Source organism: Artemia franciscana, chromosome 5, assembly GCF_032884065.1.
Source record: "Artemia franciscana chromosome 5, ASM3288406v1, whole genome shotgun sequence".
NCBI lineage: Eukaryota > Metazoa > Arthropoda > Branchiopoda > Anostraca > Artemiidae > Artemia > Artemia franciscana.
Genome location: NC_088867.1, coordinates 38,332,766 through 38,345,546, shown reverse-complemented (window position 1 = coordinate 38,345,546; position 12,781 = coordinate 38,332,766). Strand labels below are relative to the sequence as shown.

Genomic DNA, 12,781 nt, shown 5'->3' with positions numbered 1-12,781 from the left:
AACCAGAATTCTTGGAAACCATGAAAATTGGGGTATTTTTATCTTATGAATAGATGATCGGATCGTAATGAAATTTGATTTTTAGATGGAATTCATGTCTCAGAGCTCTTATTCTGTTTCCATTCTGTTTCCAATTCTGTTTGCATTCAATGACCAATTCTGTTTCCATTCTGTTTCATTCAAGCCCTGTTTTTTTTCTCTATCTTCAAAAAAAAAGTGCCCATGCTTAATCTTAACGCGCAGGTCGGTAGAAATAGTGATAGATGATGCTCAGCCGGGTAAATCTGGTGTACAAAAAAAACTACAATGGCTACAGACTGCTGTAATTTTTTAAGATCAACAGTCTAGTTATAAAAGTGCAGTATTTGGTTTGGCAAGACACATTTCCGTGTTAATTTTGGTATTGTAATTTATTTATTGGAGCATGGGCTGATTCGCACTGGTATGACATCATAGCTATCTTTCTAGAGAACATGACATGAAAAGGATACTATACGTCATTAACGCTAAATAAGAATACTTACGTCACCGACTCTATAAATAAACTTGCTTTTAAAAATCGGTTGTCAGTTTTGAAACATAAAGCAATGAGAAATGATCAAAAAAAGGATCTAAAGCGAATGAAAACTTGGAAGAGACATTTTGCAGATAAAGGCATGTCGATGCCTATCGAGGCTGAAAATGTTCTCGCCAGATATAAGCCAAGAAAAGGTCATCGAGAAAAAAAGAGTAGCCGAGGTCCTAGCAAGATCGTAAGTTTGAGAAAAAAGAAAACTTGTAACGTGAGCTTTCAAAATTCCTGCACGTTAGAACCCGTCAAGCCAGGACGTATTTTTTCCCGATCATGCCATGAAACAGGTGTAAGGATTTGTAAGATTAAACCATCAAGAAAAAGACATTTTGAAGAAATGAGTAACCAATGTAGCAAGGCTGTGAACCGAAAAAAAAGAAAAACACATAACTTAAACTTTCAAAATTCGAGTGCGTTTGTGCCTGTCAAGGCTGAATGTGTTCCAGCCCGATTATTGGGCTCATGCAGTTGTAAAATTGAACCTTCAAGAAAAAGTTCGGGACGAGCACCTTTACACGACGCTGCTGCAGACGGTAAACTAGACATGTGTCAGTTACATCTTTCAAAAGGTGCATATATAGACACATTAGACCTTAGAGGTTACACTCCTTTACATTGGGCCGCAAAAACAGGGCAAATATCTGTTGCTAATTATCTTTTAAAAAAGGGAGCAAACCTCAATTTGAAGTCTAAAAATTCGGAGGATTGTGGAAAAACACCTTTACACTTTGCTGCTGCTGAAGGTAAGCTAGAAATGTGTCAGTTACTTGTTTCAAAGGGTGCACATATAAACTCTCTAGATGACAAAAGACTTACTCCTTTGCACTGTGCCGTGAAAGAAGAGAAGATAGTTGAAACTAGAAAAAAAGGAGAAGATAAACTAGAAATTGTCAAGTTACTTCTTTCAAGACGTGCAGATACCTACATTTCAGATAAATATGGCCTTTTACCGTTACATTATGCTGCCAAACGGAACAATCTAGATATTTTTCAGTTGCTTTATTCAAAAACATTCACTTTAAGCTTGACGTCTTTACATTGGGCCTTAGAAGAAGGGCAAATACCTGTAGCTACATATCTTTTAGAAAAGGGAGGAATTAAGCTATTGGAAAACCTCAATTTGAGGTTTAACCTTTACATGGGCGCTCAAGATTCACCTTTACATATTGCTGCTACAAATGGTGAATTAGGTATTTGTCAGTTGCTTGTTTCAAAGGGTGCCCATATAAACATTGGATATAGTCGAACTCCTTTACATTGTGCCGCAAGAAAAGGACATATATCTGTAGCTAAGTATCTCTTAAGAAAGGGAGCAAACCCCAATTTCCAGTGTCGTGGGGACCCTTTCGGGTACACACCTTTACATGCTGCTGCTGGACGAGGTAAACTAGACATGTGTCAGCTACTTGTTTCAAAGGGCGCGTGTATAGACGCTTTAAATAATGACAGTCATACTCCTTTGTATATTGCTGTGATGAAAGGGCAATTATCCCTGGCTAGTTATCTCATAGAAAAGGGAGCAAACCTCTATTTTCGAACCACAAAAACAAACGTAAAGGGTTTTAATCCGTTGATTTGTGCATATACACCCTTACACTCTGCTGCTGCACGAGGTCAAATAGACATGTGTCAATTACTTGTTTCAAAGGCTATGCACATAGACATTGTAGATGATGAAAGGCTTTCAAGAGGTGTACCTATCGATGTTTTAGATGAACATGGGCTTACACCGTTACATTATGCTGCCAGATCTAACAAACTAGATTGTTGTCAGTTCCTAGTCTCAAAGGGTGCTCAAATAGACATTCTAGATGATGAAAGGTGGACTCCTTTACATTGGGCCGTGATTGGAAGAGAAAAAGATTATTGTAGAATGAAAGCAGGAGATGAAACAGAAATTGTCAAGTTTCTTCTTTCAAGAGGTGCACCTACCGATATTTTAGATAAGCATGGGCGTACACCGTTACATTATGCTGCCAAAGCTAACAAACTAGATATTTTTCGGTTACTAGTTTCAAAGGGGGCGCAAATAGACATTTTAGATGATGAAAGGCGGACTCCTTTACATTGGGCCGTGATTGGAAGCGAAAAAGATTATTGTACAATGAAAGCAGGAGATGAAACAGAAATTGTCAAGTTTCTTCTTTCAAGAGGTGCACCTACCGATATTTTAGATAAGCATGGTTGTACACCGTTGCATTATGCTGCCAGAGATAAGAAACTAGATAGTTGTCAGTTACTAGTTTCAAAGGGGGCGCAAATAGACATTTTAGATGATGAAAGGCGGACTCCTTTACATTGGGCCGTGATTGGAACCGAAAAAGATGATTGTACAATGAAAGCAGGAGATGAAACAGAAATTGTCAAGTTTCTTCTTTCAAGAGGTGCACCTACCGATATTTTAGATGAGTATGGGCTTTCATCGTTACATTATGCTGCCAGGGATAAAAAACTAGATAGTTGTCAGTTACTAGTTTCAAAAGGGGCGCAAATAGACATTTTAGATAATGAAAGGCGGACTCCTTTACATTGGGCCGTGATTGGAAGCGAAAAAGATGATGGTACAATGAAAGCAGGAGATGAAACAGAAATTGTCAAGTTTTTTCTTTCAAGAGGTACACCTACCGATATTTTAGATAAGCATGGTTATGCACCGTTACATTATACTGCCAGAGATAAGAAACTAGATAGTTGTCAGTTACTAGTTTCAAAGGGGGCGCAAATAGACATTTTAGATGATGAAAGGCGGACTCCTTTACATTGGGCCGTGATTGGAACCGAAAAAGATGATTGTACAATGAAAGCAGGAGATGAAACAGAAATTGTCAAGTTTCTTCTTTCAAGAGGTGCACCTACCGATATTTTAGATAAGTATGGGCTTTCATCGTTACATTATGCTGCCAAAGATAGCAAACTAGGTAGTTGTCAGTTGCTAGTTTCAAAGGGGGCGCAAATAGACATTTTAGATAATAGAGGATTGACTCCTTTTCATTTGGCCTTAGAAAATAATAATATATCCATAGCTAGTTATCTTTTAGAAAAGGGCGCAAATATCAATTTAAAGAGCAATATTCCATTCTATAGGTGCGAATATACACCCTTACACTTTGCTGCAGCACAATGTCAACTAGATATGTGTCAGTTTCTACTTTCAAAAGGGGCGCAAGTTGACGCTTTAGATGATAAAAGGCGTACTCCTTTACATTGGGCTGTGAATGAAACTGAAAGTTTTATTAGACAAAAACAAAGAGAAAAACTAGAAATTGTCAAGTTACTTATTTCAAGAGGAGCGACTTTAGATGTCTTAGATGAAAACGATTTGACGCCACTATTTATAGCTGTGTCCAAGAGAAACTTTGCTATAGCTGAATATCTCTTAGAAAAAAAAGCAATTTATCATCCACCCAAAAAAGAAAATTATCGAGTATTGCTAGAAGATTTAATAAATAGCTGCTCCACTATAGAAGAAGCAGCTGAAATGAAGCTATATTCTATGCTATGCAATCTTGCCTTTCGTACATCCAGTAACCTGAAATCAATATGCCGGTATGTTATTGTAAGTTATGCATGTCAGACCAATTTATGTGACTACGTTGAAGGATTAAACATACCAAACTGTTTAAAATACTATTTGACTTTTGAAGAAGAGCTTCAACACCTCGGGATAGTACATTTTGGCCATATCGAAATTATGAAATTTTTAGGGAAACAATAAATTTTCAATGTTGCCAGGTTGAACCAATAAAATAGATAAACAAAACTAATTAGTCAAATTTCAAATACTACTCTTACTTAAAAATTCAAATGTGAGCAACCCATTTATTCTCAATGTTTACTCATTTTCAAATATGCAATTGCCTGAATAGATTTCCCCTTAACTAACTCAAACATTCAGACGTCATCTATACTCTCCTTGCAGAGGCGAATACTCCTTGTATTCGCAAATAACAATACGGTATAACATACCGTTGTATGGCGAAACAACTCCTTGCAGTACACCTCGGGATACGTCTCTGCCGCTAGCATGACGGCGTTCAGGTTCGTACCCTGCTATCGCGAGGAGATTTTGTGTATTTTTAGAAGAGATTCAACTTTGCTTTAAGAAATCACCTCTTAACTATTTAATTAAATTTAGTTGATTATTAATTAAATAAGTTGATTTTGTACAAAAGATATAAAACAAGAAAATGTATGGAGATTTAGGTTAAGATCTTCAGGATCTTACGTAAGACGTTAGGCTAAGTTAAATTAAGTTAGGTAGTGATAATGCCTTTGGGTTGGTTAGTTTAGTTTTAGTTAGGCTAGATTAAGCTAGGTTAACTAGTAAAAGTAGCACGATGCTGCTAGGTAAACTAGATATGTTTCAGCTTCTTCTTTCAAAAGTCTTACGTATAGACATTTTAGTTGATGACAGTTAGACTCCTTTACATTGTGTTTTGCAAAAACACCGAATGTCTGCAGGTAAATTATCTTTTAGAAAAGAGAGCAAACCTCAATTCGAAGTATGGCGATTGGGCTTTACGCTTTTTTGCTGCACAAGGTAGACTTGATAATTGTCAGTTACTTGTCTCAAAGGGTGCTCATGCACACGCTTTAGATGATAAAAGGTATACTCCTTTATATTGGCTGAGGAGAGAGAATATTTTTGTTATTGAAAATACTTTTACATAAGAAAAACAGGAGATAAAACTAGAAATTGTAAAGTTACTTCTTTCAAAAGATTCACCTATAAGTGTTTCAGATATGGATAGGTTTACATCGCTACAATATGCTGTGTCCGAGAGAAACTGTGTCCGCTCCTTGCGCTAAAGTTTGATTCTTTCTCGCGACTCTAGTTTTAAAACAATAAAAAACTTTAGCGTAAGGAGCGGGGTGTCGAGGAGGAAAAGCCCCTTTCATATACGGAGTAATCTTTGTTCGTTTTAAGTTTTCATGTCGCTCCTTACTTTCATAATATGAAAAAACTTCGTTTTCTTAAAGAGTTAAAGAGGCTGCGTCCCAAAGTCGAACCTTAAAACGTACAGGAATTCGCCTCCCAACCCCCCCGCTTTTAAAGACTCTTTTGTACAGGTTTTTTGTTTTTTTTTGCTAACACCCTGCTCTTGGCTTCGGAAAGGCCCTCTTTTAATTAACAAAAAATTGAAATGAATGAATAATGGAATAACTTCGAAAAATGTTAAACACAAGAGGACAGGAGAACCATTGCGCCGAAACTAGTAATTAGTAACAATGAAGTCCCCCCACAAAAAAACCTGTAGAAAAGAGTCTTTAAAAGCGGGGGGTTTGGGGGGCGGCAGCCCCCCAACTGCCTCTTCTAATTCCTGTACGTTTTAAGGTTCAGCCCGATCAGACAACGTTAAAAGGGGGGGGGGGGGGGGGTTGGGGGGTCGAAACTTTGGAAGGGTTAAGATTTTCCTACGAAACTTTCAAGGGCACTTACTCGGAGAATTCCGCATCGAATGAGTCTTCGCACACTCAGATCCGATGTCGGCTGTGACCTGTAGGCGTCGAGGAAAAAAAAGAAAATGAACATTAAGTGGCTATGCGTGGTTTCTGGAAAACAGGGAAGGAGTTATCGGATCGAGCTGAAATTTCGCGGATGAGGTCCTGGGCCCTAGGGGACCTAAACTTGCGAATTTCAGCCCAATCGGACAACGTTAAAGGGGGGCTGGGGTTTTACGGGTCGAAACTTTCGGCCAGATTTTACCCATGAAGGAAAATTTGGAGGGGGATGAAAGTTGGCAGGTTTCTTAGTTGGAGCTCGGGCTACGAAATGCATCCCTCTCCATCCCTCTGCGACCATTGGAACAGAAGATCGCTTAACATTGTCGTGGTTCGCCTCTTTATAGAGGCACGAGTGTGCCTCCTTGATTTAAAAAAACTTGTTTTTTTATTTAATTACTTAAAAAGGCAACTGGAACTTTTAATTTTTAACGAACGTTTTTGTTAGTAAGAAAATATACGTAACTTAAGTTACGTAATACGTTAACTTAACTTACGTAATAAACTTTTATATTCTTATATTTCATTATGTATACCAGGGGGTTTGTAACCTCGTTAATACCTTGCTCTTTACGCTAATTCGTAGGTTTTGTCCCAATTCTTCAAGAATGACCCCTGAATGAGAAAGGCCGTAGAATTAATTGTTGAAATTACTAAGAATACTTTAGCATAAAGAGGAGTTATCTCCTCCTAAGTACCTCGCTCTTTATGCTAAAGTATTTTTAGAACCCCTCATATGCGTAATAATCTCTGTTCGTTATAAGTTTCAATGCTACTCATTACTTTCAATTAAAAAAACGTTTTCATGTTTATTTTTTCATTGTTTTTTTTTATAATAATGCTAGAAAATCCTGCACCCTTTTCATTTAATTTTTCTTCTCCCATGACATATTCCTCCAAAGAAAGATCCTCCCATATATCCCTTTCCCCTCAACCCCACCCCAAAAACCTAAAAAATCCCCCTGAAAACATTTGTATACTTCCCAATAAACATTACTGTATGTAAAAACACTAGTCAAAGTTTGTAACTTGCAGTCCCTCCCCCAGGGATTTTGAGGGAGTAAGTCGTTTCCAAATACATAGTTATTATGGTTTTCGACAATGAGGAACAAAATGGCTATCTCAAAATTTTGATTCGTTAACTTTGATAAAAAATGAGCGTGGGAGGGGGCCTAGGTGCCCTCCATTTTTGTTGGTCACTTAAAAAGGGCACTAGAACTTTTTATTTACGTTAGAATGAGCCCTCTTGCGACATCCTAGAACCGCTTGGTCGATACGATGACCCCTGAAGAAAAGAAATAAAAAAACAAATAAACACGCACCCGTGATTTGTCTTGTGGCAAAAAATACGAAATTCCACCTTTTTGTAGATAGGAGGTTGAAATTTACGCTTTAGGGTTCTCTGATACGCCGAATCCGATGGTGTAATTTAGTGGTGTAATAAAATTCTATGACTTTTAGGGGGTTTTTCCCCCTATTTTCCAAAATAAGGCAAATTTTCTCAGGCTCGTAACTTTTGATGACAAAGACTAAATTTCATGAAACAGAGATTATTCCGTATATGAAATGGGTTGTCCCCTCCGCAATCCCTCGCTCTTTACGCTAAAGTTTGACTCTTTGCCACAATTCTACTTTTTGAAACAATTAAGAACTTTAGCGTAAAGAGGGAGGGATTGCGGAGGGACAACCCATTTCATATACGGAATAATCTCTGTTCGTTTTAATGTCGCTCTTTACTTTCAGTTAAAAAAACTAGTTTTTTTATTTAATTAATTCATATCATATGAATTAATAATCACCAGAGTTCATCTTGTGTCTTATCTGATCTTCAGTTCATGTAATACTAAATAAAGTTTTCCAATTTAAGATTGTATGTTGCTCATTATTGGTATTATAGCTGGCAAGACAAAACTGCAACCTAACAAATCAATCAAATATTTCTGGATGCTGCTCAATTTCTTTGCGGTAATTAAAAAACGAATTTTTCGATTATGTTTTTAAGATAATCTTAAATTTATGCTGATAGTTACTGATGTCACAAAAGGTGTAAGACTATGGAAAGCTCTATATATTATTAAATAAAAATAAACAAGTTTTTTGAAATGAAAGTAAGGAGCGACATTAAAACTTAAAACAAACAGAAATTACTCCGTATATGAAAGGGGCTTTTCCTCCCCGACACCCCGCTCTTTACGCTAAAGTTATTTATTGTTTTAAAAAGTAGAGTTGCGAGAAAGAATCAAACTTTAGCGCAAGGAGCGGGTTGTCGAGGAGGAAAAGCCCCTTTCATATACGGAGTAATTTCTGTTCGTTTTTATGTCGCTCATTACTTTCATTTCAAAAAACTTGTTTCTTTTATTTAATTTCTGAAAGTTTTTGACTGGATTAAGAATGAATCAGTCTTTTCTTAAGGCGCATTTCTTTATTATATTCTTAGGAGTAAACTTAACTTTTTTCCCCCAACATTTCTTAGGTCTCGCTGGGATACCACGTCGTTACGCGGATTATCCTGATACGTATGTTTCATGAAATGTAATTTCTTCATTAGGGAGAGTTGTATCTATGATTGCTACACTAATATTTATTTTTTGTATTTGAGAAGCCATGATTTCTAAACGAATTAATATTTTTTCACTTAATTTAAGATCAAGTGTGGAATGAAATCACCCCCATCCGCCTGCTGATCACTCCTATGAAGAAATTACTATGGTCTCTACATTTTAAAGTGGCAGAAATATAAATGCATTGGATTTAAGCTCCAAAGATGGGTGTCCCCTTTAAAAGTGTCTCAATGATTCCAACTGGGTTTGCAAAATGGAAACTCACCTCTCATAGAACAACTTATCTTTTTCCATGACCATGCTTTACTTGTGGTAATTTTAATTACTTCTCTTATTGGCTTTTTTCTTAGTTGCATTATTTTCTAATAAATTTCTCCATCGTTATTTACTTGATGGTCAGGCAATCGAAACGGTCTGAACCGTTATTCCTGCTATTATTTTAGTAGCTATCGCCCTCCCTTCTATTCGTCTTCTCTATTTAATTGATGAAATTCACAATCCTGCCTTGACTATTAAAGTAACAGGGCATCAGTGATATTGATCTTATGAATACTCTGATTTTGACGATATTCAATTTGATTCATATATGATCCCTTCAAATGAACTCTCTACTGGTATATATCGTTTGCTCGATGTGGATAATCGTATACCAGTACCCTATAATCAAGCTATCCGTCTGATGATTGCTTCAGATGATGTTTTACATTCATGAGCCGTACCATCTTTAGGTATTAAAATGGATGCAGTCCCAGGCCGGCTTAATCAGTCAAGACTTCTAGTAAATATGCCCGGAGTATTTTATGGACAATGTTCTGAAATTTGTGGATCTGGACATAGTTTTATGCCTATTGTAATTGAAGCTGTTGGAGAAAGAGACTTTCTAAAGTGACTTGAGTTACAAATTTCATAGGGTGGCTGAAAGTTAAGCGGTAGCCTCTTAAGCTCTCTTATGGTAATTACCCCCTATGGTTTAGAGACTTAGTTTATTAATAAATATAAGGTTGTCAACTTTAAGAAGCCGATGGCAGTCTCTTGTTCCTCAAATAATACCCCTCCCTTGAATTATGATCTTCTTTATCTCTATGGCCCTACTATGAGCCCTTATAACTATAGTGTTTTTCCTTTACCAGCCCCATTTAGTTTCTTCTGTTAAGAGCTTCTCTAATCAAACTATTTATTTAAATTGAAAATGATAGCAAACCTTTTTTCAGTATTTGATCCAACTTCCTCTTTTTTATCTAACTGATTAAGAATATTAAGCCCACTCTTATTTATAGTAATATCTTTTTGATTAATCCCCTCACGATCTCAATTTTTAACTAAGAGAGTTTTAATGGGGCTGAATCGAGAGATATCCCTCCTTATAGGACCGGCAAGATTTGGTGCCAATATCATAGTTATTGCCCTTTTCTTATTTATTTTATTTAATAACTTTATTGGTTTATTTCCCTATATTTTTACTGCTACTAGACACTTAACGGTCACTTTGAGACTCACAGTTCCTCTATGAATCTCTTTTATCATATATGCTTGGGTTAGGGAAACCACAAATGCTCTAGCTCACCTCGTACCTTTAGGGACACCAGCACCCTTAATACCTTTCATGTTCGTAATTGAAATTATTAGAAATATGATTCGGCCTACTACACTTTCTGTCCGGCTTGCGGCCAATATAATTGCCGGCCATCTTTTATTGACTCTCTTAGGAGCTCAAGGCAGCCTAGAAAATATATATGTTACTACAATTGTAGTTTTTTCACAAATTATCTTATTAATGCTAGAATTCTCCGTGGCCGTTATTCAATCTTATGTTTTTATAACCCTAATGACCCTCTACGCAAGAGAATAATGAATCAATTAAATCACCCATATCATTTAGTCAACGTTAGACCTTGACCCTTAGCTACAGGAATAGGAGCTTTCGCAATGACTTCAGGACTTGTCAAATGATTTCATTCCTTTGATAGAATGCTGTTTTTTACAGGACTAATCACAATTATATTTGTATCTTATCAATGATGACGAGATGTATCCCGAGAGGCTACTTTTCAAGGAATACATTCAACGAAGGTTGGATTTGGGTTACGATGGGGAATAATTTTATTTATTATTTCTGAAGTTTTCTTTTTTGTCTCTTTTTTTGAGCATTTTTTCACAGAAGTTTATCACCAAACATTGAAGTTGGGGCCTTATGACCCCCAATTGGAGTAGAGAGCTTTAACCCATTTCAAGTACCGCTGCTTAACACAAGTATCCTACTGGCTTCAGGAGTCACAGTAACTTGAGCCCATCATGCCTTAATAGAAAATAATTTTGATCAATGTCTTCAAGGGCTTCTAATCACTGTATTGTTGGGATTATATTTTTCGCTTCTTCAAGGATTGGAGTATATACAGGCATCATTTACTATCGCAGATAGAATCTATGGGTCCACGTTCTTTTTAGCAACAGGTTTTCATGGTTTACACGTGCTTATTGGTACTGTTTTTCTCATAATTTGTATTTTACGTCATGCTAAGTGTTACTTTTCCCCTCAACATCATTTCGGGTTTGAGGCTGCAGCTTGATACTGACATTTTGTTGACGTTGTATGATTATTTCTTTATCTTTCTATCTACTGATGAGGGGAATAAAATCTTTTTTTCTTTGTCCTAACACTTGGTGTTAGGACAAAAAATACTACAAATAAGTTCATAACTTTATTAAATTTTAAACCCTCTTAAGAGGGTTGTATTATATGAGATAATGATTTTATTTATCCTGGAACACTAAATCTTCCAGGATAAATAAAATAATCATCTCTAGGTTATTTGAGAAACCCTCTTAAGAGGGTTTAAATAAAATTTAATATTATATAAATGATATAAATAACGCACATTCACCGCTCTTTTATTATACTAATAAAAGAGCGGTGAATGTACTATACAGAACGTTATATAAATGAACACTAAATTATATATGTGTTTATACGCAGGCTTGACTCTAAGCAAGGCCCCTCCTCAGACATGTAGGTCTACGCCCACATGTCTGAGGGGGGGGCCTTGCCTTAGAGGGGGCCTGCGTATTCAATTATGTCATTTTGTTCATTTATATCTATCATATTCCTATAATATGTTATTATCAGATATATTTTGCTATTCGTCTTTTTATTGATTCTTCAATTATTGTTGTCTGTTATTTAATTTTTGCCAATTAAGTATCATTTATATGGTAATTTAGGTATCTAGGGGTGGGTTAATTCCCTATTTAACTTTTTTATTTTTGTTCATCTTTATTATAATCGTAAATGCTTAGTTGTAAGTATTTAAATAAATTCCAATTTTACTTTTATTCACATCTATTTAGCAAAAATTTAATTCTACTAATTTCATTACTTATGGTCATTTTTATTCAATTTGCTGCTACGGTTTATTATTTAGTTAATTAAAACTCAATTACAAAACAAGTATTCAACATTAATTATGTAGTATTATTAGTCTGCCATTCTTTATTCAGAATATACTCCATTTCATATGTATTTTAGATATGTCTTAGTATTTTCTCGCTTAAATAAATTTATCAAGGAGTTATTTTGCTCTTCATGGTGGCTAGAGAATGGGTTTCGGCCGCTCGCCGGGCGCACTGCTTTCATTTACCTTATAGAGTCTACATCTGGTTATTTTTATTTATAGGACTTATTCTTATAAATATTTGAATTAGTAGTTAATTTCACTCTAACTATGATGGCATCATGAATATTTCTTACTTATAATATTATTTCGATTTTTTATTTATTCCTTTTTGCTCTAACATTCAGTAGTGAAAGTTTGATTCTAGCTAGTTTATTTACTCTTCCTACGAGTCATATGCAAGACATTATTATATATTAGAGGTGCAGTGATCGATATTATTACCTATTTCTTAGGTATAGCGAATGGAAAGATAGGGGGATCACCTTGTGCCAGCATCCGCGGTCATACAAGGCCCTATAGTAAATATTTTAGGTGAACAGAGAAGCTTTGATACAAATATGTTTTAGATTAATAAGGGTGAAATCTGTATTTATTCCTATTTTTTTGAATAAAGCACTCTTTAGGTGTTAAAACAACTAGGATTAGATACCCTATTAGTGCATTGTAAATCAACCTGGGTAGTATTATTTAAACCT

General features: G+C 35.8%; 1 protein-coding gene across 1 annotated transcript; it reads left to right on the top strand.

The window, feature by feature from the left end:
- Window positions 1–588: 588 nt before the first annotated feature.
- Window positions 589–4,309, top strand: LOC136027369 (serine/threonine-protein phosphatase 6 regulatory ankyrin repeat subunit B-like). Its single transcript, XM_065704550.1, has one exon. It carries the CDS (start codon window positions 621–623, stop codon window positions 4,284–4,286), a length of 3,666 nt encoding a protein of 1,221 aa, XP_065560622.1. The 5' UTR covers window positions 589–620; the 3' UTR covers window positions 4,287–4,309.
- Window positions 4,310–12,781: the final 8,472 nt, after the last annotated feature.

Coding starts and splice junctions, on each gene's coding strand:
- LOC136027369 (XM_065704550.1), top strand. CDS start 621: ATGAAAACTTGGAAGAGACATTTTGCAGATAAAGGCATGTCGATGCCT.